We start from the raw sequence: 24,764 nt of genomic DNA on the forward strand, positions 1-24,764 counted from the left end.
AGCATCCACCAGAAACCATGAAGTCCACTTTCTTCTCTCTCCTACCCATCGCGGGTGTTGCTGTTGCTGAGTCAGTCTGCACACAGAAGACTGTCACTACGACCGCATACGAGACAGTCTACGAGACTGCAAAGCCCGCCCTGGTTGCGGACGCTACCGCCAGCCAGTCTGGCGCTTGCTCTTCCAGGAGCACTGTCTACACTACTACTTACGAGAAGGTGTATGTCACTGTCCCTGCTGGTGCTGCTACTCCCGATGCCGTCGATGAGACTTCGACCTCGACGAGGACCACCGATATCTACACGACAGTCACCGTTCGCCCGACAGGTGGATACTTTGGCAACTTCTCCACCTCTGCTCTCTTCAGGCCAGAGGCATCATCGAACGCACCCTCATACCCTACCATGAGCGTCGCGCCGACCACTTTGTTGGACTACTCTTCGCTGGCATACACACCTGTACCCCAGAGTGAAGCCTCCAAGTCTTACGAAGCCGCACAATCCTCCGCCGCCATGGTTCCCACATCGGAATCCAAGGCTCCAGCTGTACCCACCTCCGCTGCTCCGGCACCGGCAGGTTCCAAACCGGCATCAACCGTCGATGAGTACGCCAGCTCAGCTGCAGGCTCCAAGCGTGGCGAGGCCACTTTCTACGGTGGTAACACTGATGGTGGCATGTGTTCCTTCACTGGCTACACCATCCCCGCTGGTATCTACGGTACTGCGCTCTCCGATTCCAACTGGGACAACGGCGGCAACTGCGGTGTCTGCGTTAGCGTAACAGGTCCGGATGGAAACAAGATCACTGCAATGGTTACCGACCAATGCCCTGGGTAAGTGATGTCTACGAACAAGCTAGCTATAATATCATACTAACTTCATTCCTAGATGCGGACCCAACCACCTCGACCTCTACCCTGACGCCTTCGCCAAGCTTGCCGAGCCTTCCAAGGGCGTCATCCCCATCTCCTGGGACGTCGTACCATGTGGCATCACCACACCCCTCGTCCTCAAGAATAAGGAGGGAACCAGCAAGTTCTGGTTCAGCATGCAAGTCATGAACTCCAACATGCCCGTCTCTAAGCTCGAGGTCTCCACCGACGGAGGTGCGACATGGCAGGCCACCACTCGCAAGGAGTACAACTACTTCGAGAACCCAGCTGGTTTCGGTGCGGACAGCGTTGATGTCAAGATTACCAGCAGCGGTGGTAAGAGCATCGTTGTCAAGAGCGTTAGCATTGCTGCGAACAGCAAGAAGACTGCTGGTAGCAACTTTGCTTAAGTGTTAGTTTAAGACGGGGATTCTACTTTGAATTTGGCTGACGGGTTACTCTTTTGATGATGGATGATGCTTGATGGATACCTTTCTTCACACCTTGTTGATTCGCTTCTGAGTATCTTCACGGTACATACTTTTCGCAGCGTAGACTGCCGTTGCTACACGATTTCTATGAATGAAGTGGCACTATCCTTACACTTTTCACTCTTTGCGTGCTATCGTGTGATCGGTTTTTCACCATTCGTTCTACTATTTTCAAATGACTCGAGAAATGTCTCGGGACCACTGGTGTCTCCTTGTCTAAACTGCCCAAGAGCGGCACCAAACGTTGAGAGGCATGATATTGACAGGGCAAGATTAGGTAAAGTGTATGGTATTCCTATCTATAGTCATGAGGACTCTCCAAGCCACAATGGTATTAGCTAAGCTACAACAGCTTCGACACCCCTCCCTCATAATCGTTTAGGCACATGTCCATAATAGCCATTCCACATTTCGTCGTGATATTGTCGATTTACAACATACCAAGAGCGAACCCGAGAGCACCAAGACCCATGGCAGCGCCAACGGTATTGATGGGAGCAGGGTTGTCGGTCTGGGTGGGGACAACAGTGTCGGTGTTGGTCTCGGTGCGAGTAGCAACCACGCCATCGCTACCGGTAGTGACGATGATAGCAACGGAGGTAGTGGTAAGGACGCTGGTGACAGAGACTGTGTTGGTGACCGAGACAGTGTTGGTATCAACAGCGGTTGTTTGAGCTGCACCAGCACCACCTGCGGCAACAGTCGTGGTGGTGTACTGGCAGTCGGTCAAGAGGCGGTACTGGTCGCTGTCGTCATCGTTGTCGTTGTCGTTGTACTGTCTGACGCAGGCTTCGCAGTTTGGGATCAGTGTGTTTGCGTTGTTGGCTGTGCAGATACACTGTAGGACCTCGGATGAGTTGTCGTCTGTGGAAGGGTCAGTTTGTAACAAATTGGGTGGATAATGCAACACTTACTGCTGTCGTTCTTGCAGCCATTTACGGCTTGACCAACTTGGCCGCAGACATCGGTGCACTCAGCCGGGATGTTGCTGAAGTCAAAGCTGGTGTCTTGAGCAGCAGTCAGGGCCGCGAGGGCGGAGACGAAAGCGATCTTAGTGAAGAGCATATTGAATGGTTGAGATTCGACTTGTTGGAAGTGAATTTAATGAGCTCAGAGTGGCTGGGTATGTAGTAGAGAAGATGAAGACAGACTGATTGTTGTTGTGATGAAGAATAAACATGTCGAGCGCAACGACTCTTATACCACATAGGTTCTGCATCGCATCCGCCATGTCCGATCATGTTTGTGTAGAGCGAGCAGGTACCAGACTCTCAAGCCGTCGTACCCGGGTTCGCTCATGCACTTGATGAGTTGCTATACACTATCGACGTTTGGCGCAGATTCTACAAGTTCCTCAAAGGATACCTATGAGAGCGCCGAGAAGAGAAGGGCCGATTGGAGGGTGACATATCTTACGCCGCCTGCCTATCATGCAGTTCATAGTCAAGTGTCAGGAACAGCACATCTAGACTGCGCCAAGCACTTCAAGCTGTGTGAAGGTTTCTCTGGGCCACGCGATGGTCGTGGAGCCTCAATCGCTCGATATCATTGGTGCTTGGCGCCGACAAAGTGAACCGTACCGAGCAGCCGAGCGATCATGACGATCTTCCGAAAGCTTGTCATTGCTCCAGAACGCGCCGAGTTTGCGGAGAGAAAACTGGAGAAGGGCGACCTTAGACTGCATGAAACGTAGACTACCCGGCTGTACGGCAAACGTCAATGGGGCCGCGGCGAATTTCTGTATGGTATTTACGACTCCTGCATGACGTAAACATGCAAATGTTCACTCGTATGCACTAGGTTTTCCATGTTTTGTACTATTTCTCAAATCAAATGGTTAGCCTGACATTCGCTTCCAAACGGCTCGTTGAGGAACCAGAAGTCATCCAGCATCCACTCTGATGTCTCGCCGAAGTCGAAGGTATCAATGCGCAGCCCAACGTCAGCGAAAGAATCTGTTGATAGTGCTGCAGCGGAATAGCCGGGGTGACTATTGATCTGTTTGGCTATGCGTGGTGCATCTTGAAGTAGAACCTATCTTGCGTTAACATGACAGAGCTATCCGGACTGTCAAAAACCTACCTCATTGGCTGGAGGCACTTCACCAATATCCTTTCGAGAAAGCATCCTGTACAGCAAGCGTGATACGCGATCTATCGCCTGAAGCTTGACCGCGTCAGAATGTGATGGTTCAAACTGCACACTGGCCAATCCAACTGCAGCACCTGTATATCGCTCATGAGTCTCATAGAAAATAGAAAGCGTGTCAGGGGCGATCCATACTTAGTACCCAATGCTGCTGGCCTCCACGACCTACCAGTACTACCCTCTCTTCTTGGAGGCGAAGTGCTTGCTGTGCACAACTATCCAGTGTGCTCTTGGCAGCCTGCGCTACCATGGTATCTGGATTGATGTTAGCCGCAGATGTTAGCCGCATACGCTAGCGGCGAGAAAGGAACATGCCGTTGAATTTATTCGCATGGCAAGCGACATGACAAACCAGTAGAGCGGCTCTATAGTAGTCGCTGCGGGTGCAACATAGTGCGAGGTTAGAAGATGCCGTCAGAGCCGTGTGCAAAGCCGTTGTTGCAGCTGCGGCCCCCATCAGTGCAATTATCGAGTATCGATGCTCCGTGTTGAGTGTGACTCCTACATCAGCAATTTTGGCTGCGTATAAGATCACTAACAGCTGTCGAAGCTGGAGGTCGAGAAGTGTGCGCGCCTGGAGAGATCCCGGATCAATCCAGTCGGGGATACTCTGTATATAATCTTCGATAGTGTTTGCATGTGACAGGGCATCCTGGAAGTCGAGCCTTGACTGCAAGCTATTCGTCAGAGCACATAGACTTGAACGGAAACTAAGCGATCTCGTGGAGATGAAGAGGAAGGACGTGTCGGTAAATACCTCCACCGATTCTGATGGCGGAAGCTCCTCTAGGCTAGGAGATAGTTGCACATCATTGAAGTTACCAGGTGCTGCACAATCCGCTTCGAGTCTGGAAACCATTGACGGAGTACCTGTGAGGACGTTAGAAAGCTACATCATCGTTCAAGACGCCTTTACCTTTGTCTATGGATGCTTGTAGTTCTATCTCCACCTGAGTAAGTTATTCGAATCAGCATGGGTCTCACGTTGCCTTACGCAAACAAGTTACTAACAGATGTCGCCCATAGCCTTCGCCGCATTTCTCCTTCGAATGTAGAGCAGCGGTCACCAAAGTGAACTGGATCCCTGTGCATTCCACAGGAGATCATAATACCCATATGTGCTTGTACCTCGTGATAGTAATCTTTCGCCTTGTGTGAGGTTGCTGCAAGGGCCAGCAAACGCAAGCATCTCACCTGGAGTGAGGCGAGTGTTCGGTGCTTGCTGCTCTGCCGCCTGAGCCAAGCTTCGCAAGCTTTCATCCACAAGACCGCCTGCGTGTGCAGCGTTGAGCCGTTGCGACTATACTGTGGGCTTCCATTGGCACAGATACAGATCGTACACGCTAATATCGAGAGTACGACAGCATCCATTTCTGTAGAACCGGGCTTATCAACGTCCCAATATCGCTCGTATGCATTCTGGAACGTTGGTATGTGCAAGATCCTGTAGGTTGTCTCAAAGGTACTGAGATACTTTTGTACCAGCCGATCAGTAATCGATCGATCAGGAAGAAGGTCTCTCAAGCTCGAAACGGTTACAATCCGATATGACGATCCGTTGGTGCTGGTCGCTTTACCAACAGCCATCATGTCTTGAGCTAATCGCTGAGCGGTCGAGTTGTGGTAGACATTTTTCATGAATGCGCGAAGCTCTGGAAACTGTTCAAGTCAGCGGAGTCTACAACCCGGTGTTGATTGTGCTCTCACATAAGCCATTATTGATGTCGGTGAAGAAGGTCCGTAGTAGAAGCTTCCATAATGACGCCCCTTAAGAAAACCTCTCGGAGAAGTCGGACCGGACAAGGTATCAGTTGTTCTTGCGGTGAAGCGTAATGCTTCTAGCGAAACGCTCTTCTGGACTAACAATTGCTGCTCTAGTAGGGCAACTTGTCGTTCGAGATGCTTTACTCGGTCTTGAGCTTTTATGTCCGATCTGGCGAACTCCGATGGGTTGAACAGTTTCGGAACGTCAAGGTACGACCGCGGCGCCTCTTCAGTCCTGGCAACTGCTACACAGGGTACAGACTCTCTTTGTCTCTTGGAAGGTCGTTCAAGTAAGCAATCCGAGGGAGGAGTCTGGTTATCTGTCTCGTAAGCGCATTCTTCTGCGATACCACCCTTGATGCATCTGTCACAAGGTAGTTTCCTGTCGCATCTCAACTTCCTTCTTCGGCAATCGTTACACGAAAGAACAGCTCGTTGTCTTCTCTGAATTCTCGGTTTTTTCATGTTGTCTGATGCAGGAATTGGAGATAAGCAGAGTCCACATTGGGAGCGAGAAAGACACGCTGAACGGTCATCTCGGACTTTAACCTCGGAGATCACCACTCAACACCGAAGGGGCCGGAGATGGCAACATCAGGCCCTCAACTATATCTCGTGGCTACTGTGGCTAAGATGCGACGGCCGCAATGACTGGTGTTGGAGGTGACCCGAAGTTGAGTGGGGGAATCCGGGTTTTCCGCCGTTGGGGATCTCGCGCATGTACTCTTTCGGGAATATCATAATCAGCGCTACATTTACCCCCGCACATCACTGCCTTCGCAGTCTTCAGGCAGTAACAAATCACTGCGCTAATAACGTAGCTCGACGCGTGGAAGTCCCCCGAGCACATTTAGTTTGCTGCAGAAATAGTAGGGGTGATGGATGGAATGTATTCGCTACCCAACTGTCATTCCGAACCGACACTCAATATTGACGCCATACGTTCATGCGTCGTATTCCGGGTATCATTGCTGATCAACAACTACATACACTACCAAAAGACCATGATCTAGATGATCATGCTCCTCTGATACATTTATCGAGGATGAAGGTATGATCTTCGTAACCCATGTCATCATAAACCCTAAGCAAACAAGCATGAAACAGAGGTCTAGAATGACAACTCCTCATCGAGGTTGCACAGCCGGAAAGTAACGAGGGCCAGAGTATCCGTAGAACTGGACGCTCTCAATATCGATATTGCCATCATGTTTTGGGCTCCAGAGCTTGAGCAAGACATTCCTACCAGAACTGCCAGGCGCGTTAATAACCGAGGGACCTTTAGCACCATCTGCTTAGACTTACATTGCAGGGTGGAACTTGATTGTGATCTTGTTCTTGTTCTTTTCGATGAAAAACCGGGCATGCGGAGGGATGAGTGGCTCGGCGTTGGGCTCGGAAGGTTCGATACGGCTAGGTGTAGCTACACGAGCGGCTCGGATGGGCTCGATATAGCGCTCTCTTCGCTCTCGCCATTCGCTGTACGTGCTGTAGTCAAGAGCGGGTGCGCGGCGCAGTGGGCCGAGGCGCGGAATAATCTCATCCTCATCGTCGCTGTCGGCCTCCCAGCGGTTATTTCTTCGGATGCGGTCGGCCATGGTAGCAGCGCTAGGTTGCTCTTCATTCGAGCCTGAATCTTCATCCTCGCTGGCAGCGGTAGTAACAGTGAATGGTGGTGGAGTGGGTGCGGAAAAGCCAGCGGGACCGCTGTATGTGTTGTCTGGTACGTGATCACAGTTGTCACCGTCTGCCTCGTCTTCATGCTCTACCATCTGGCGCATGATGCGCCGTCGTTCTGAGTCAGAGCGCAAAGACGATATCCAATTCTCAGATTCAGCGTTCAGCCTTTCACTGCGAAGACGGAGATTCTCAATGCGCTCCTCCATGTCTTCTTGAGTGCCCTGACGCGAGTACTGCCACACCGAAGGATCTTCGAGAGCTTCTCTCAACGATATCTGTTCGTTGGCCTCGATCGGAGAGCTGGGAGCAGGAGACGTGGGCGGTGAGCTATCGTAGCGGAGGTTGTAGGCCGAGGTACCAGATAAGAGTTCGTCTGCAGACATGGATACGAAAACGAGACCTTCCTGCACACTGGTGGTAAGTTAGCAAAGATCAAACATGAAATGGAGACACATACGGAGCCGTAAATCCACGGTCCGGTGCTCGAATGACAACCTTCTCTAGAGCAAAGGGGGCCTCCCCGATATGCTTCAGGAGAAGGTTGCACTGCGAACTTTCGCTGCAGTATACACTTTTGTCGTTCCTCAACACGTTCTGAACCTTGTACAGGCCAGGTGGACTGTCCCTACGATGCTCACCGCCGTCGCAGCTCACGATTTCCATTCGCAGACGCCCAGGCACGACCTGGCCCTTGTGGCCGTATTTAAAACACATGTACTCATTAGCCGCACTGGCGTCATGTTCCAGCTTCCTCCGCTTATGTCTGCGCTCGCTGTTGATGTGTACTACGGGGCTACGGGGCCGCGTGTGCGTGTTCAATGTGGCAAAGGGATCGTTGATGGGCAGGCCGCTCAACGAATCCAGGACATCATTAGTAGCGTCCATGTCGGCTAAGCGCTGTTCTCTTGTGCGGGCTTGAGAGCGGCGGAGGTAACGTTCGCTTGGGGTAGCGCGAGGTCGGTTGGGGTTTGCAGTGGGAGGCCGCCTAGAGAGATTATCTGCGGCATCGTTGTCACGTGGAGGACCAAACAGGCGGTGGAGTGGGCCTCTTCTGTTAGAGGTGCGAGTGCGCACGCGCCTGGCAGTGTCTCTGGGGGACGACGTCGCATCGTAAACGGCTGGCGTCGGTTCAGTTAGGGAGCGCAGCGCATTCCTCGCTGCGCTTGTAGACGCCGTACGGGAGACATTGGGCGGAGAGGTCGATGCATGAGGGAAGTCAAAACCGCCGGTGGTGAATGGGAATGCCGCAGGCGGTGGGGACGGAGACGAGGGCGGTCTGGGCATCGGTGACGTCGACGATGCTCGCTCCCATTGAGGAGACGAGAGACGGCGCAGTGTTTGGGTGGTGAGCAGAGTCGGGGCTGGTAATTTACGCTATGTAGACAGGGCAGAGGATAGCGTGGACGGCACTTGTCGAGGCTGAGGGGACGAACAAGCAAAGGCAGCCTGTCGGTCCCGTGTAGTTGGCACATGCAGTTGACGCGGGGGGGAGCTAGCAGTACGCACGGGCCACAGCAGAGCCTCAAAGGTACGGGCAAGCTACGAGGTAATGCCGTCACCGCTAGCCCGTCTTTACTCGGCCTCTGCTGCAAGACGGCGCCTCACTCCGGATTGGTCTGCTCTACCACCTGCACTGATTGCGCAGTCGTCGAGTCACTTCCGCTACGCGACTTTTCACCTCCAAAGCACACCACTGCGCGTCTTACAACACCATGACCGATCTCACCGAAACCTCCGCGATACCTCCGCCCGCGACCAATGGCGCACTGCCAGGCGCATTGCCAACCGAGGATGCAGCTGGGCAGACAGTAGCCGCCATTGCTGAAGCCGACAACATCTCCGCAGGTAAGAGCGACCCTATTGAGAACCACAGCAACAACAACAACGACAAGCAGCAGTACTAAACATGGCGCCTAGATGAAATCGCCCTCTACGATCGCCAGATCCGCCTCTGGGGCGTCCAAGCGCAACAGAAGATCCGCACCGCCAACATCTTGCTCGTCTCTATCAAGGCCCTTGCCAACGAAATCGCGAAGAACCTTGTCCTCGCTGGCATAGGCTCCATCACGCTCGCCGACCACGAAGTCGTGACCGAAGATGATCTGGGCGCGCAATTCTTTATTAGCGATGCCGACGTAGGCAAGAACCGCGCAGAAGCAGCATTGCCTCAAGTGCAGAAGCTCAACCCGCGCGTCACCGTCAAGGCTCTCACCACGGATATTCGCAACGAGCAAGATCCCAACTTCTATGCCGCATACGACATCATCATATGCACCGACATGGACTTTCTCTCCACCTCCGCTGTCAACGCTGGCGCGCGTATAGCACGCAAACCCTTCTACGCAGGCGCATCACACGGCATGTACGGTTACATCTTTGCCGACCTGGTTGAGCATAACTTTGTCATTGAGCGCGAGAAGAGCAACCGCGACACCCAAGTTGGCGCTGAGAGCACAACAAGGAGCGTCAAGGGCGTCCAGATCAAGAAGGAGAACGGAAAGGTGGTTGAGCTAGTCAGCAAGCAGGAGCTCTACAGTCCTTTGATGCTGGTCAAGGACAGTCCGCTCCCAGCAGAGATCGCGAACAATGCCAGGAGACTGAAGAAGGTTCACCCGCTACTCACTTGCGTACGCGCGTTATGGGAGTACCAGCGCAACGGCCACGGCGTCTACCCTTCGCATACGCCAACTGATCTACAAATCTTCACGACCCTTGCCAATATCAAACACAAGGAGCTCCTCCTCCCCACCGACTCCCTCAAAGCCGAAGTCCTTCGTAGCTTCCTGCAAAACTTGGGCAGTGAACTAGCACCCGTTACAGCTTTCTTGGGTGGCCAGCTGGCACAAGACGTCATCAACGTACTTGGACAACGGGAACAGCCCATCCAGAACCTTATGCTGTTTGATAGCGAGGATAGTGCAGGACCAGTATATGCGCTTCATCCCATCTTCCCTGGCACACCGCTGCCGATCATGTCGAGCATGCCTGTGAGCGCGCCGATTACGATAGTTTAGGCTCTAGCGGCAGGGAAGCAGGACAAGGTTAGCAGAATACTGCATTGCACGGCTGTACAACAGTGCCAGGAGATACATATGAAGAAAAGTGTAGAAGCATGTGGGGGCGCAACACATGAGAGATACCCAATTGAACCCGCTGAATGATAGCGAAAGATCGATAGAGATCTGAATACCTTGAAGCTTTCCCAATACGTCGTGATGATTGAGTCTACCTACTGCTTCTTCTTCTCCTCTTTCACAGCCCCCTTGCCACTCTTCCCAAACAACACCCAACACAACCCCGCAAAGGCAAACAAGACCACCCCCACAGTGCCCACTTCGACCCACCCAGCCTTGCTCGTATCAAGCACTGGCACATCGATCCACTCCACTAACCCATCACCCTCGGCCGTCTGATTCCTTACCTCAGGCTGCACATGCATGAACCTAGTCTTCGGCCCAAACAGACCCTCGTACCCCAAATGCTTGCGGTCAAAAGGATTAGACGTATGCTGCGCGCCGCTCTCAGCCCGACAAGCCCAGAACACTACCGGCCACGGAACCGGCAGTCTAGCACGCGACGACGCCTCAGCGGGCATGTACCGTAGATGCAACGGTATACTGACATTCCAGTCCCCCTCTGGTATCTCGCGGTACGTTGGTAAGCCTTCCCATGCGTTCTCGCCACCAGCACCAAGATCCACTTTGGGATAGTCAATCTTTTCTGGTTTGGGTACGCCAAGTTCGAAGAGCGCAGCGGAACCCCAAGCTGGCACAGCCCAGTCTGGGGCTTCGAGGTCTGTAGCGCCGGATAGGCTGCGGAGGCGCTTGAGGTTCTTGCTCTTGAGGAAGAGGTTGTCGGAGAATTGGTATTTGTCGATGAAGAGGTAGGAAGGGAGGGTTAGGTGCGTGTGGAGTTTACAGGAGCGGTCAGGGGGTGCGAGATGTTGCGCAGGGAAGGTGAGGGTTAGTGTTGGATGGAGGCCTGTTGGTTGATTCAAAGAGGTACTGTATGTTAGGGGGTGGAGTTTGGGTTGTGCTGTTGGATTCTCCGAGGCTTGGAGAAGGGGGTAGTGACGGGTTGGGGTTTGGAACCGTGTGGGTTCTGTTTTTTGTCAGTGTTTCGTTTTTATGCTGTGGGGATAACGTAGCAAGATGGAAAGGCGTACTCGGTTTCTCGTCTTGTCCTAGCACTGTCAAGAAACCTCCAAATTGGATGTCTTCGGGGTCTGCGTTCCCCTCTAGACTCAACACGCCAATCTCGACCGTCGCATCTTTACTCGGCTGCCTGATCTTCTGAGTCCAGCCTTTTTCATCGTCTCTTGCCTGCGCCCATCCAGCTGTGAGGACCACGCCTCTCGAGATGGTGTCGTAGTCTATGTCGACATAGCTTGATGTAGCGAAGCTATTCACCATGTCATAGCACTCACGACTTGCATTCTCTCCGCAAAAGGTACGTTGAAATGGACCTTTCATCCTGTCAATCTCATCTATGTAATCGTAGTACTGCGAGGTAGTTGACATTGAGAAACGCTCCGAGAGGATAGGCATCTTGGTGGAACTTGAAGATGTTGATGAGCATTTCAAGTCCGGAGTGACGAGAAGATGAAGCCCTGAGCATAGTGCGTCTTCCGGTGTATCTGATAGAGGCGTGAAGAAGATGTGTAGACCAGGTGAGACACGTGATGTGAATGGCGGAGTCGATGCGTAAGGTCTTGGGGATGTCCAACGTAGATGTATTTCGTGCCATTGCTGAAAGACTTTACTAATCTATGAGACGTGAGCTAGACTGAAGCGAACTTCTAGATTGAAGTATTGATGCCAAAATACACACCTCTTTAGGCAACTCATCTAGACCGAGTGTGATACGGTGTTCTTTCGCTGCGTAAACATTGTCCAGAGCAAAGTACTGGCCAGACTTGTCTTCGCCAACATCAAGTTGGTCGGGAGTAAACTCCTCTGGTTTCTTGACAACATAAGTTATTCGCTGTTTCATGGTTGTTGGAAGGATGGCTTCCGTGTTCCTCTACGCGTGATGCTCGCGATGCCATGTCAACGAGCCGCGCTAGTCTGTGTTCGGTGCTAGGGCAGGATCACCCTGTTGGTGCCTCGGCGCTGCGTCATTGGCATTCACTGGCGCCGCCAGCTTCTGGAACTCAGCCTCAAGGCACAAAGACATCTCCACCGTGTCCTTTCACATGCTTTCGCCACTTGGGGACTACTTCAAGTGCCTTGGTTGTCCCTGTTGACGATCTTCTGACTCATCGTGCGCAACATGCATCTCCTCAACTTTCTCTACCCAGCGCTTCTAGCAGCGAGTGGCGCTGAAGCCCTTCGCTCTGACAAAGTCAAGCTCGCAAATATACAGAGTCTCACGCTGCGCAAAGACCAAAAGACTTCTGCGCGACGCGTTGATCCAATACCGCAGGTACGACTTCATCCCGCGCATCTTACTGTGCCCCTCAATGCAGCCTACTAACACGTTCTAGCTGAAATGCATTGGCGGTTCGGCACGCGGCCTCTATGAACCCGATGTGATGCGCTGCAAGAACAGCGGTTCCGACTACGACGAAAACTCGATACAATGGACATGCACCGCCTCGCTTCCCGAAGAGTTCAAACTCGGTTCTACCGATGTCATCTGCGAAGGCTACGATTACCCCGAAGACCCCTATATTCTGAAAGGCAGCTGTGGTGTCGAGTATCGCCTTATACTCACGGAGAAGGGGCAGGAGAGATATGGAAAGGGAAGAGGAGGATGGCATGGTGACGACGACGAAGACCGACGTGATGGGCCCAAGACCATGGGCGAGAAGATTGCTGGTGGACTGTTCTGGATGCTATTCGGTGGTGTTGTACTATGGATGATATACTCTGCGTTGAGAAACCGTGCGCAAGGCCCCGATGGCGGTGTAGCAGGCGGCAATAGACCTGGCTGGGGAGGCGGCGGTGGTGGATGGGGAGGAGGTTACAACGATGATAACGACGACCCACCTCCACCGTATTACCCGAACAACCCGAACAATCCTAGCAACCCCAAAGCAGGCTACGGCGCGACACAGGGCTGGAGGCCTGGCTTCTGGTCTGGTGCTGCAGGCGGTGCTGCCGCCGGATGGGCTGCTGGTCAGTTCGGCAACAGAGGGAACAGGAACAACCAGACTGGTGGCTGGGGCGCTGGAAGCGGTAGCGGCAGTCGCTGGAACAATGGTGGTGAAGGAAGCTCAAGAAGTTCATCTGGTGATAGTTTCTCCAGCCCCAGGCATGAGAGCACCGGGTTTGGAGGGACGTCACGCAGATGATGAGTTGATTGGAAATTTTCTATTGGCCTAAGAATGATACCCCTATTTAAATATGTCGAAAAGCAGTTTTTATCCTCTTACATCAAGGCATATGAGGTGAACTATGAGTAAGGATACAAGTCCCGAGAATCCGCACGAAGCAGCTTGCCTCTGCTGAGTCTCAGTGTTCCCTAAAGATATTCGTCGTATCACCTGTTAGAATATTCGTGTCGTATCGCAGTTGCATACCTTCAAGGCACCTTTTCAGCATGAGCGTATAACTGAGAGGACAGCAAGTTCTTTCCCACCTCACCATACTCACAACTCCCAACGTTCTCTAACCGCCCCAGGTGGCACTCTTATACGCAGAGGTAACATCCAGGTTTCAACTCCATTCAGCTTACCCAGCGGCAATGACACTCACCCCCAGTCCCCCAAGGTATATCCTCCTTCTCGATTTTGACACAAGTCAGCCACCCCACCTTCTGCGCCTCGACATCAAGCAAACACTCATTCCGCGCCAAGTCCTCCACATAGATACTCGCTTCTCTCTTCAAGATCGCCAGATCCTCAGTCAAACTCTGCACCGCAGACGGCATAACCTGTTCCATCATGCGTCTCATATCTTCGTATAGCATGTACCCTTCTCCCTTCTTAATCTTCCGAAACATGTTACCGCGTAATAGAGGTTTCTTACGATTTTTGTCTAGGCTGATGAGTTCCTGGCCAAGGATGGAGCGGAACATCGAGACTATGAACCAGGTATCGAATTCCGAGTTTGTCAAGGGGGAGACGGCGTGATTGTTGGTGCCGCGACCGACGTGGATTGTTAAGAGAAGGAGCTCGCGCTCAACTTCGGCGCATCGTTGATTGAGTTTGGAGCTTTTTGTAGTTATCAAGTGACGGATCCCCTCGGGTAGGCTGGAGCGCGGTGTAGGCCAGGGCCAGCAGGGATGGGCACCACACATGTGGATCAGGGACTCTTTGTAGATAGATTCGTTCTTCAGTGAGAGAGACAGAAGAAGCCATCGTGCGGGATCATTTTTGATTGCACGGAAGAGTGTATGACGGTGCTGGAAGAGCGTTGCATTCATCTGGGAAGTTAAGTTCGGGAGTTTCTCTAGACAGCCCAAATCATCGGCAATCTTGGTGAGTTGCTCTGAGTGATTGATTGAGGCCGCAATGTTGGTGGTTGGGATGTTTATCGCAACGTTATAGAACGCGCTGAAGACCTGATTGTATATATCAATAATGGTCGTTCGATCTGGAGTGATCCTTGGAGCGGCCCTGGAATCTGAGTCTTCGTTCTCAATTTTGATCGCAATATCGCTGGGTACATCAGATTTGTTGTTTCGGATAATTGACCACTCTCCAGTGGCTTCCTTTTGTGTTAACAAGATTTTGCCATCAACCTCTTCAATAGTGTATGCTGCCCGTGTTGCCCCTACAACGGTAGCAGACATGCCTGATAAAGCTCTGGCGAACCATGATGAGAATCGCGCAAGTACCTCACTATGCAGTCGCCATTGTTTCGGTGGAGTGACCAGTTTTGTCTCGATGAAGACATCGCCGGTCTCAAAAATGGGAAAGAGATCTTTTGTTGCATAATTACCTAATGCTGTAAACGGAGGATGTTGGAAACCATTTGCGGCATACGGAAAAATCTACAGGTATGTCAGCCAAGTTGATGAAGTTGAACAATGGGTGTATGCACCATTGTGCAATTATTAGACGTCTCATGATCAATAGATGGAGTCAAAGACCCCTTTGTGACCATGCCCGCAAAGGTGGCCACTGCTGGTAGGATGTGAATCGAAACCTCCTCAAGAAGCTCTGAACGTCGTTGATGAGAGTGGTCGGGTGAGAGGGAACTGTCGGTATCGTTGGCGAGCTGCGAGGAATTAAAACCAGAATCGAAAGACGAAGACTTCATTCTTGATGGTTGTTCAGAGGGGCCTAGAGTTGAAGCCTTTTCTTCCGTATCACTTTTAGAGTCACTTGCAATAGTGTCTTGCGAACTTGTGAAACTAGAGATTGGTGTTGCCGAAGCATAGCGTTTACGTGCTTGTGCCGGGGACTGTGAATGGTTGCGCTTGTCCATGGAGATATAGCAAAGGGTTGGAGTGAGACTTTATGCAATAAGTGTCTTGGCTATTCTCAGATTTGCAGTGTGAAGGTGAAAGTAGGTGAGTGGGGGTGAACGTAGTCGCGAAAAGAAATATGTATGTATATATATATAAGCATATACTATCGGTAAGGGTCAGTTGGGCGGACTATGGGCGGTAAGTCCGCGATATAGCCGCTCAGCACAAGTATACCACTTGTGATCAACTCCGCTATTACAGCTGCAGCGGTCACCGAACAAAACCGCACAGGAAGTAGTGGTTTCCAGCTGGTCAGCCATGACAGGATGAGAGGACGACTCTTCCATGTATTGTGTACCGGCGTATTTTGTCAAATGAATCTCTGATACAAAACTTTAGTATCCCAAACAAGATAGGACGAAGAAAGTACCTAGGTACAAAGACTACTTCGCAGCTTCATCTTCGCAACGTAATTACCTCACATATTTGCAGGCGTCCAGTTACCTTTTCAGGTCTCTTAAGGTGGAGTTAAAAGCTTTGTATTGCGACAGCATATCGTGTTGAAAGCGTTGGTGATTGTGGGTGCAAAGAGAGCAGTAGATACGACCTCTCTTATACCATGTTTGACGATTTAACAATAAGCTTTACATCTATATTATAGTGATAAGCTCCCGCTAGAATTAGCTCAAGGAACTATTGGAAAAGCTCCCGAAGAACACAAAAAATAACATGTGTAAGGAAGGATAGATCGCGGCGTTTATGGTTCATCGCATTCAAGTTTCGCTTCAATGTGTCAAATGAACATGGAAGCTTACATCCTCGATATCCGGTACACCTCCCGTCTGATTATAGAAAACCTACGTCGTTTCTGGTATTTGTGCGAGATCTGAAGGTCCTCTACCGGGAGTTTTGACAGTGTGCTTCGGGTGCGGTTTCCGGGGGGCATCTGAAGTGGTCTAGCTCTTTCGCGTTCGCCGAAAACTACTAATCGTTCGGCGACATTCTGGAAAGTATGCTCCAAATTTTGTTTGCCTTACCAGCCAGGCTACAGTACCCATATGTTGGTCACTATTATCTCTAATAGTCTTCGACATTGGTGCATTGCAAGAAGCATGCTGGTCTGAGGGATGTAGGTACTGCTCGAGTACCAACAAAGTAAGCCCCGCATGCATCTTAGAATGATCGCTTCTTTCGTACTATTGTATGCTGTCGCTGGTGATGGTTTTTCGGATGAGTGAATGTTGTTGTCGATGGAAGTTCTGGATCACAGCCCAATGCAGGGGAAACAGCGCCGTAGCGTTCAGAAGAGTGGGGCTTACCAAGTAACAGGTGTTCGAGTGGGCGCATGGCTTTGATGCAGCCAATTGAATTGTGTAGATGTGGCAAAAGCATGCATCACAACAAATCGGGCTTTCCTGCGCATTGCCAGTGTTTTTACGAGGTGGGAAACGCATGGGTAGCTATCGGGCGAGAGCTGAATGTGACGTCACGCTGTCGCTGATTCTAGATTCGTCTGCCGCTACCGCGGAGGTCACACGAATTGCATAGTAAGAGAGTCGTGAGCCACAAAAGCCTGGTCTGACCCCGGCCGTTCAATTCCTCGCCATGCAAAACTCGTACGATTTCTCTTGAACACACCATACGTCTCCACTGTTAACCTAGTGCAGTCTAGCTCACCTGGCTCGGAGTGATGGCCGCGTCCATGAGAGTGCTGCCAACGCCGCTGTCACCTGCCGCGCTTGACGATCTCCCGTCCCTGAGAACGCACGACGACTACACTGCCGGCAGCCTTGCATACGACTTGATCAGGTTCACACCAACGCCGACTGTCATTCTAGATGCATCGCTCTTCGTGCGCCATGTCTCAGATTCGTTAGTACAGCCTAAGATTAGCGATGTCGGAAAGTTTGATGACTTACTAACATATCTAAGTTATGTGACCGTTTCAGAAACAAACGATCGCGTCAAGCTTGTAGGCAGACATGCGGACGATATTTTGGACCTCAACTCTACCATTCCAGCATTCACTCCAGCTCGTGAACTTGTGAGGACCGCATGTCGAACTGACAAGCTCCAGCAGACAACGGTTGTGACAAACACGGGTAGTGCCTGGAGCTTACGAGCGGTCCCAATTTTGCGTCAAGGAACACTACGTTGCATTCAAATGGAGTTTCTCGACATCACGGAGGAGCACAAGCGGCAGCTTGAGCTCAGAGAACGCTCCTATCACAATGAGACATTTCAGTTGTTGGTAGCCACTATCAAGGACTACGCCATTTTCATGCTAGACCCGACTGGCCATGTGGCAACATGGAATGCAGGAGCCCAGGGCTTCAAGGGATATACACCTTCCGAAATCATTGGCAGACACTTCTCAACATTCTATTGCCAGGAAGACCGCGACAACGATAAACCATCAAGAGAACTACGAGATGCCCTCCGTGACGGACGATGTGAAGATGAAGGCTGGCGGTTTCGCAAGGATGGCTCAAAGTTTTGGGCAAACGTGGTCATCACCCCAGTATACAAGGACAACGTTCTGCTCGGGTTCTCCAAGGTCACAAGGGACCTGACGGAGAGAAGAAAAGCAGAGAACAGTCTTATTGCCGCCTATGAAGAAGCATCGAAGCTCAAATCTGAATTCTTGGCCAACATGAGTCATGAGATCCGCACACCCATGCACGGTATGCTGTCTGCATTGACGTTGCTTCTCGATACAAAACTGGACAATAATCAGCTAGAGCTCACACGGATCATCCAAGAGTCGGGTGACGTGCTTTTACAATTGATCGACGACTTTTTGGACTTCAGCAAGCTCGCTTCGGGTAGCTTCTCCATCAGCAACGACATTATAAGCGTGAGAGATGTTATTCAATCCGTGTTTCGAGCACATCAGACCTGTCACAGCCCCGAAGTCGAATTGGAGATCGAATTGGACGACAACCTACCAAGCTCCGCCGAAGGAGACTCTTTGCGTTATCGACAAATAATCCAGAACCTTTTGTCGAATGCAACCAAATTTACCGAGAAGGGCTACGTACGCATTGTAGCTCGCTTGCAAAAAGAAGATGAGGACTATGCCACTATCCTGACGGAAGTGATAGACTCTGGTATTGGTGTACCAGCAAGCGGTTCACAATCTTTATTCACCCCGTTCACGCAAATTGACAACTCCGCCACTAAGAGATACAAAGGCACAGGACTAGGTCTGAGTATCTGCAAATCTTTGGCAGAACTCATGGGCGGGAACGTTGGCTTTCATCCTAATCCCGAAGGTCCTGGCAGTGTATTCTGGTTCACTGCCAAGCTTAAGAAATGTAAACAGCTAAAGGCTCTCGAAGTTCTCCAAGAAGGTATGGCCGGATTAAAGATCCCATCACCCGCAGTGGTCGACCCCATGGAAACACTGAGGACGGTGGCTGCCGACAAACGTCTTTTACTTGCGGAAGACAATGTTATCAATCGGAAGGTCATGACACGGATGCTCGCAGGTCTGGGGTTTGAGAATGTAGATACGGCACCGGATGGTAAAGAAGCAGTCACTAAAGCTATAGAAGAACCAGGATACGACCTGATTTTGATGGACGTCAACATGCCTATCCAAGATGGTCTCAGCGCCACTAAAGACATTCGAGCGAAAGGGCTACAGGTGCCAATCATAGCTATGACAGCAAATGCGCTCAAGGGACAGGCCGAGTCTTACATTGCTAAAGGCATGACGGGATACATTGCCAAACCAGTCGATAGGAATCTCTTGGTAAAACTATTGCTCGGATGTTTGTAACAGCACGCCGCCGGCTGAAGCAGTATTTGGAATAAGAAGAAGAGGAAGAAGGAAAACCACTCGTAACTCACGGGTGTTAGTAAGCTACGGCTCGACGTTGTGCATATAAGCAGCGTTGTGGGACACGACCGGCGCACTGCGATGATTCGCACGATGGGGGCTGCCGGCAGCATCCATTACCAGTAAACCGACTATGGCCTGCATGTCGAGACTCATTCCACTCACCGATCAATGCGCGGGCTGCACAGCGAAGTTGGCACTGCCTGCTCGATCCGCAAAACAGCAGAGATGATACTCCAACATCCAAGATTGCATATCCGTCTGTTGTAACTATACATGGGTCTCAATCTAAGCGTAGCTTAAAACTTTCCCTGCTGCCAGTCGGATTCCAAGATGAGAGGCGTCTCATGCGAGACTGCTTTTACGTGTGCAGCAACGTGCCTACGCCAACCGGCAGCCCCGCTGAGAAGCTCTCCGATCGTACACACCAATAGCTTCGCGGAATGTTTCTCTTCGTCGCCGGATTCTTTTCAAGACGCTACAGATCGTCTGAGAGAGTCATATTGTCGATGCAAGCAGATATTCAGTGCATGTGTCTGGCGTTGTCAGGTTCAACGTTTATAGAGCCTGCACCCCTCTTTCCTGGGGTTACAGTCCGCACCGGGCTTACCTGTATTCTCTCACCGCCTGTACCTATTGTTCTTTCTCTTACGCAACGTTTTGTATTACACTAAAGAACATACGTAGCTATAGCTGTCGATTGCTATAAGCCCTCAATCATCGGCTCGTAGCGACTTGTAAAAGTGGAAAGCACGCTGCAGGCCAAGCCGTTGCCAGCTTTTTGATCGTACTAATTCTGTGTCTATCGCTATTACTGTGGCTACAACCAGTTCATACTAACAAGTTAAAAGCGTATTAGAGATCGGACTATTGTATACGAGTGGGGCATTCATGCAGGGATATAATACATCGGGAGCGCGGGTAACCCCGCCCCGCATTCCACACACCTTTAACCTGCCTAAGTTTGCTCACAGTACAGTGGAGACTATATGTGCAGATACGATGAAAGATTTGTGGACTCACACCTGCACGGAGATCTGCGCCTTTTTGCATGTTGCCCAGACGGTGCCCATTGTCTACATCCAGTACTGAGTACGAGTGCCATGCAGGTGGTTGTGCATATACAACGTACCGGACAGCTTACGCATCTCTTTATCAAAAGACGAACGTCGCATTCTTTCACTTCTAGTAGCTCTTCCAAGGTCATGCAACTTTAGCTCTCTTCTTCTATAGTTGCCACGGCTAACGTGACACCCCAACAGCTCTGCCAATGATAAGTTCAGTCACTGGCAATTTGTTCACGTGGGCTCTGGAACGTCTGGGAAGGATGAGTTCATGACCATCAACGTCGAAACAGGACTCCACCTAACAGCTCCCGGTAAACCAGATTCTTACAAAGTAGAAGCAGTCGCTAGTACTAGTCCTAACTTTGTTGTAGACTATTGCAAGGCTGGACCAACGACTGTGACTCGCGACTCGCCCGCATTGCAACGTACTCACTGGAATGTCGTACCAACCAGGAATGATACAGGCACCTATTGGTCAGTATAACCTTTTTTTCGCTCCTACGCATACTCCAAAGCGCCTTTGTCTTAGTATATTAACAAGCATTTTAGGATTCTGTCAGCGGTAAGCTTGAATATGCTACTACTAAAAGTAATGCATGACATGTATTTCTAATCTCTCTCTAGGGTAACAAAGATATGAAGCTTCTCACAAGCTCTTACCAGACTGCGGATAACACCAAGTGTGAAATATGGAATGGCGGGAACGGGGTAGCTGGAGCATGGTGGTATTTAGAGCTTGTTGACGGTCAAGCTGCCACTTACCCTGACATCGGGAAGGCTCCAAAGCCTGAATAAAGACTGATTTGAAAGTCTCTCGAGCGCTCGGTTCAATCCCAGCGGTCGTGATGAGGTCAGAACTATAGAATACACGTTGGCATTCTCATTGTCGTGGCAAGGGCTATGAGAAGCTAAGACACTCTTTTAAACAGTAGAGAGCTCTAGAATAGACAATTCAACATCTGTCTTAAGAAAAACGTCTGGTAAACGTGAACAATGTGTTTTGAAAGCGAGCGGAAGAGCGAACTGTAAGGGGCTACCTACGCACGGACTGTAGAACACGAACCGTGCCTTTACCGGCCCCAAAGGAACCACTTCGGCCCTTTGTCGCGCCAGAGAACACTACACAGTAGAGCCGAGCGTATGGACATTACTTACCAACAGCAATCATCTATCGCATTGAAAACGGGTCATTTCATGTCTTATATTCTCTCCGTCCAATCAACACCACTAAGAAGTCTCACGTTGCATCGAGAAGCTTGATAATTGGACGCTTACTGTGACACGAGACCATCCTAGTAGTCTTCGGTACTTCGCCCCGTCGCAATATATTTTGTGCCCCGAATTGGTGTAGGAGCTGCTCTCTTCCCTCACCTGAGGTGGCTGAGCGTCATCGCTAACCCTTGCTGCAGGTACCCCTCGCCGTCAGGCTTCGATGGCTGACAGGCACGAACTCCCCACGAATATGGCGCGATACAGCTCAAGACTGTGCCGATGGACTTTGATTCTATATTTGCCAGCTAGATAAAGTCGGCATGAAGTTCTCACATTTACTGCACTTTACCGTGGAAGCCGACCCAGATAAGCATCGTCATTAGAATCACAGCCTCTTAGCACCATTGCAATGATCGTGTCCCGATCTGGTATGACGTCCGATCTTTCACGAACGCCAGGTCCGTGGTCCTGCAGCTAACTTTATTGCTAAGTCCAGAGACTAGGCACATACAGGCAGACATCTACCCACGAGGGTGTCATCGTCTTACTCCATCGACTCAGCCTCGCTACTACTTTGTTTGCACACAGCAGCCCTCACCGGTGTTCCCATGGTGGGGAGACTCTCCAACAATGTTTAATATTTGGCACAGAGACAGCCGCCACTCGACCATATCATACACTCTGCTTTTGCTTTATTTTGATTCCGTGCGACACTCTCCCTATGACTAGAGGTAGCAGACTAGGATCAAGATTTTACGTGATCCTTGACAACGATCAGTTGAGTGTGTCTGCCTGGGTCGGAGGAACAGTTTGATACAACACTATCATGGAGAGCCCTAGACAAGTTGAAGCCAGTTTGATGGAGAGGCAACAGGTCCACGATGATAGTCTTTCCACGCGATCCAACGCACGTCTAATCCCAAACCCGCTGCCATCGCCAGCAACCGGACCAGTAGCAGAACATCATGGTTCACGGAGATTTCCTAATTGGGAAGCGCGTCGCATTCATACATGGAAAACTCCACTTCTCATGGTTCTGTTCTTCCTTGTTGGCTTAGCAATGAGCATGGCGCATTGCATCTTTTACCCGAAACTCAAAGACCAGGTAGTTGGCAAAGCCGATCAACAAGAGGAGAAAATAAGGTAGTATAGTATTATCACAAATATCCTGCAGTGAGCTGATGGCATCAGATTTGGCACTGGCTTTGCCTTCCTCGCTCAGATATGCCTAGGGGCAAGCGTATGGACTGCGTGCACTCAGTGGCTTTGGAGGACTCTCATGAAGAAGGACATGACTTTCGAAGTCCTAAATTCGGCTTTTGGAGCTGAAACATCGGTATTGTCTTTTCTCAACGTCGAAATGTGGAAGAGGCTAAAGGTAGGGTCAACAATCGCTTTCCTCGCATGGTAAGTGGCTCGCTCTACCTGCTGAGCTTCCTTTAACGTGTATCCAGGGGTCTGTTGATACCGCCGTTCTTCACGCCTGCGACTTTGTACATATTCGAAAGCACCCAAGTTGAACACATCAACGCAGCTATGCCGCACCCGTCCATCGCAAATGTAAGTGCAGCGCATTTGTTCACTTATTCGCCGCCTTCTGTACGCGGAACAAAACAATACGAAAACGATGTGAATCGAATCTTCACTGGACCAAGGACCGTCATGAACCTGTTAGCTACTGCCACATCTTCTCTGGGCGAGATACTACCACTAGATCTGCCTTTCAACAATTCAGCCTATTCCATCGACTTCTACGCTCCTGTGATCAGGTGTGGGGATGCCAACGATACAGAAAGACATGCCATAGACGGTCTTCTGAAGGAAGAGATGAATGCCACAAGTGGTACACTAAACGAAACGGCTAGTGCATATTTCAGCTTCGTTCCCACCTACAACAGCACTGGAAGTCTTACAGCAGTGTCGCACCCTCGTCGACAAATACCTTCAACACCCATGAACGAACTCTGGATGACATTTCTGCGACCTGAAATTAACGGCCAGGGCGAGCGAGTCAAGACACGTCATTACCAAATTTGTCGGCCGCACAACGCATCCTACAATCTGGAGATCTCGCAGTATCATGGCGTGCAGAATGTATCAGTCGAATACGAAGTCGGCGAAACCATTCCTTTCCCGGATGAGAAGCCGAACGAGATCTCAAACATGACCCAACACGCATACACAGCATTCATGTGGACTGTGTGCGATCAACTTGTCGGGAAGCTTGCATGGATGGATGATACGAGTATTAAAGATGAGCAGCAAGCAACAGCTCAGTTTGGTATCATCGATTCGCCCATTCAACACACCAGTTTGCTGGGTTCCGTGGACTTTGATGCATACTTCGAGTTTGACGAAGAGAAAGAATTGTATAAAGATCAAAACATGTCGACAGCATTCGATTTGAGTGACCAGCGACTGAAGGACAAAGCCATGGCGAGAAATCGGACGCTAGATATCCTGATAGAAGAGTTGAGCTCCAATCTGACAGTCAGCATGATGCACAACCGCCTACTAACGTAAGTAGAACGCCATTCTCCAAGCAGTGCAGATACTGATTCGTCTAGGGATATGGCCAACACGACCGTTAAGCTTACCACTGACGTAAACCGCTACAACTATAAGGCCTATGGCTTATTCGTCCCTTATGCTCTCGCTAATGCATTCGCCCTTGTCTGCGTCATTCTTGGCTTAACATCATACGTTCGCGACGGTGCCATGCCAGGAAAGAAAGTGCAGGATTACGTGCAAGCTATGCATGATCCAAAGTTCCAAGGGAGCCCTGCTGTAAACTCTAGAACACCAAGCTTCAGTGCTGTTTCGGGACCAGATGAACCTACAGAAATGAGGCCATTAGGTGAAGGCTCGGGAGAAGGGAGAAGCAATGAAAGAGCGACATATTATCAATATACAAGGTCATCGAGTGATGCGGGCAGAGTCGAGGGTGTTGGGATCGTATGAAGAACGAGAAGTTTCGATCTCCACTCGGATGTATCATAGTCGTGTTCACCACGCACACCTCTTCGCATGCAAACACACTAGCCCAATCATAGGGTATACTTGCCATTGTACACACAATCTGCATCTATGTGTCGACATTCTCTGATGGTTATCTTTTGATCGAATATCGGGCCGACGCCGCTTTCCAATCGCAAGGTCCAGAAAGCGAGCTCAATAAGCCTCCTGCAACTTGTATGCTCACTAACCTTGACTCCGACAAATCACGGCTTGATCTAGACTAGGAGCGGAAGGTCGCGGAAACTATACATCCCACGCGGTGTCAGCGCGATGGGCCGTAGACATGCATGCATCTTGCTTAAGCGACTGCG

At 50.7% G+C, this 24,764-nt stretch overlaps 11 protein-coding genes across 11 annotated transcripts; 6 read left to right on the forward strand and 5 right to left on the reverse strand.

The window, feature by feature from the left end:
* Positions 1 to 17: 17 nt before the first annotated feature.
* On the forward strand, positions 18 to 1,281 carry AA0111_g7751 (hypothetical protein; the record flags this gene model as incomplete). The annotated part of the gene is made up of 2 exons (XM_028654123.1): positions 18 to 832; positions 888 to 1,281. The coding sequence occupies 2 exons, from the start codon at positions 18 to 20 to the stop codon at positions 1,279 to 1,281; spliced, it is 1,209 nt and encodes a 402-aa protein (XP_028504611.1).
* A 511-nt stretch (positions 1,282 to 1,792) lies between these two features.
* On the reverse strand, positions 1,793 to 2,427 carry AA0111_g7752 (hypothetical protein; the record flags this gene model as incomplete). The annotated part of the gene is made up of 2 exons (XM_028654124.1): positions 1,793 to 2,226; positions 2,277 to 2,427. 2 exons carry the CDS (start codon positions 2,425 to 2,427, stop codon positions 1,793 to 1,795), a joined length of 585 nt encoding a protein of 194 aa, XP_028504601.1.
* Positions 2,428 to 3,186: 759 nt separating this feature from the next.
* On the reverse strand, positions 3,187 to 3,760 carry AA0111_g7753 (hypothetical protein; the record flags this gene model as incomplete). Its single annotated transcript, XM_028654125.1, has 3 exons — positions 3,187 to 3,396; positions 3,445 to 3,587; positions 3,646 to 3,760. 3 exons carry the CDS (start codon positions 3,758 to 3,760, stop codon positions 3,187 to 3,189), a joined length of 468 nt encoding a protein of 155 aa, XP_028504600.1.
* A 2,641-nt stretch (positions 3,761 to 6,401) lies between these two features.
* AA0111_g7754 (hypothetical protein) lies at positions 6,402 to 8,238 on the reverse strand (the record flags this gene model as incomplete). Its single annotated transcript, XM_028654126.1, has 3 exons — positions 6,402 to 6,525; positions 6,580 to 7,365; positions 7,412 to 8,238. The coding sequence occupies 3 exons, from the start codon at positions 8,236 to 8,238 to the stop codon at positions 6,402 to 6,404; spliced, it is 1,737 nt and encodes a 578-aa protein (XP_028504599.1).
* Positions 8,239 to 8,666: 428 nt separating this feature from the next.
* AA0111_g7755 (hypothetical protein) lies at positions 8,667 to 9,968 on the forward strand (the record flags this gene model as incomplete). Its single annotated transcript, XM_028654127.1, has 2 exons — positions 8,667 to 8,799; positions 8,872 to 9,968. 2 exons carry the CDS (start codon positions 8,667 to 8,669, stop codon positions 9,966 to 9,968), a joined length of 1,230 nt encoding a protein of 409 aa, XP_028504598.1.
* Positions 9,969 to 10,183: 215 nt separating this feature from the next.
* On the reverse strand, positions 10,184 to 11,946 carry AA0111_g7756 (hypothetical protein; the record flags this gene model as incomplete). Its single annotated transcript, XM_028654128.1, has 3 exons — positions 10,184 to 11,055; positions 11,120 to 11,720; positions 11,785 to 11,946. 3 exons carry the CDS (start codon positions 11,944 to 11,946, stop codon positions 10,184 to 10,186), a joined length of 1,635 nt encoding a protein of 544 aa, XP_028504609.1.
* Positions 11,947 to 12,225: 279 nt separating this feature from the next.
* Positions 12,226 to 13,249, forward strand: AA0111_g7757 (hypothetical protein; the record flags this gene model as incomplete). The annotated part of the gene is made up of 2 exons (XM_028654129.1): positions 12,226 to 12,378; positions 12,440 to 13,249. The coding sequence occupies 2 exons, from the start codon at positions 12,226 to 12,228 to the stop codon at positions 13,247 to 13,249; spliced, it is 963 nt and encodes a 320-aa protein (XP_028504597.1).
* Positions 13,250 to 13,623: 374 nt separating this feature from the next.
* Positions 13,624 to 15,329, reverse strand: AA0111_g7758 (hypothetical protein; the record flags this gene model as incomplete). Its single annotated transcript, XM_028654130.1, has 2 exons — positions 13,624 to 14,892; positions 14,943 to 15,329. 2 exons carry the CDS (start codon positions 15,327 to 15,329, stop codon positions 13,624 to 13,626), a joined length of 1,656 nt encoding a protein of 551 aa, XP_028504604.1.
* Positions 15,330 to 17,014: 1,685 nt separating this feature from the next.
* On the forward strand, positions 17,015 to 19,096 carry AA0111_g7759 (Two-component system protein A; the record flags this gene model as incomplete). Its single annotated transcript, XM_028654131.1, has 1 exon — positions 17,015 to 19,096. The coding sequence occupies one exon, from the start codon at positions 17,015 to 17,017 to the stop codon at positions 19,094 to 19,096; it is 2,082 nt and encodes a 693-aa protein (XP_028504603.1).
* A 1,062-nt stretch (positions 19,097 to 20,158) lies between these two features.
* On the forward strand, positions 20,159 to 21,018 carry AA0111_g7760 (hypothetical protein; the record flags this gene model as incomplete). The annotated part of the gene is made up of 4 exons (XM_028654133.1): positions 20,159 to 20,241; positions 20,419 to 20,697; positions 20,773 to 20,785; positions 20,848 to 21,018. 4 exons carry the CDS (start codon positions 20,159 to 20,161, stop codon positions 21,016 to 21,018), a joined length of 546 nt encoding a protein of 181 aa, XP_028504707.1.
* Positions 21,019 to 22,261: 1,243 nt separating this feature from the next.
* Positions 22,262 to 24,396, forward strand: AA0111_g7761 (hypothetical protein; the record flags this gene model as incomplete). The annotated part of the gene is made up of 4 exons (XM_028654134.1): positions 22,262 to 22,578; positions 22,627 to 22,842; positions 22,890 to 23,954; positions 24,003 to 24,396. 4 exons carry the CDS (start codon positions 22,262 to 22,264, stop codon positions 24,394 to 24,396), a joined length of 1,992 nt encoding a protein of 663 aa, XP_028504700.1.
* Positions 24,397 to 24,764: the final 368 nt, after the last annotated feature.

The sequence above is a fragment of the Alternaria arborescens genome, assembly GCF_004154835.1.
Source record: "Alternaria arborescens strain FERA 675 chromosome Unknown contig_18, whole genome shotgun sequence".
Taxonomy (NCBI): Eukaryota; Fungi; Ascomycota; class Dothideomycetes; order Pleosporales; family Pleosporaceae; genus Alternaria; species Alternaria arborescens.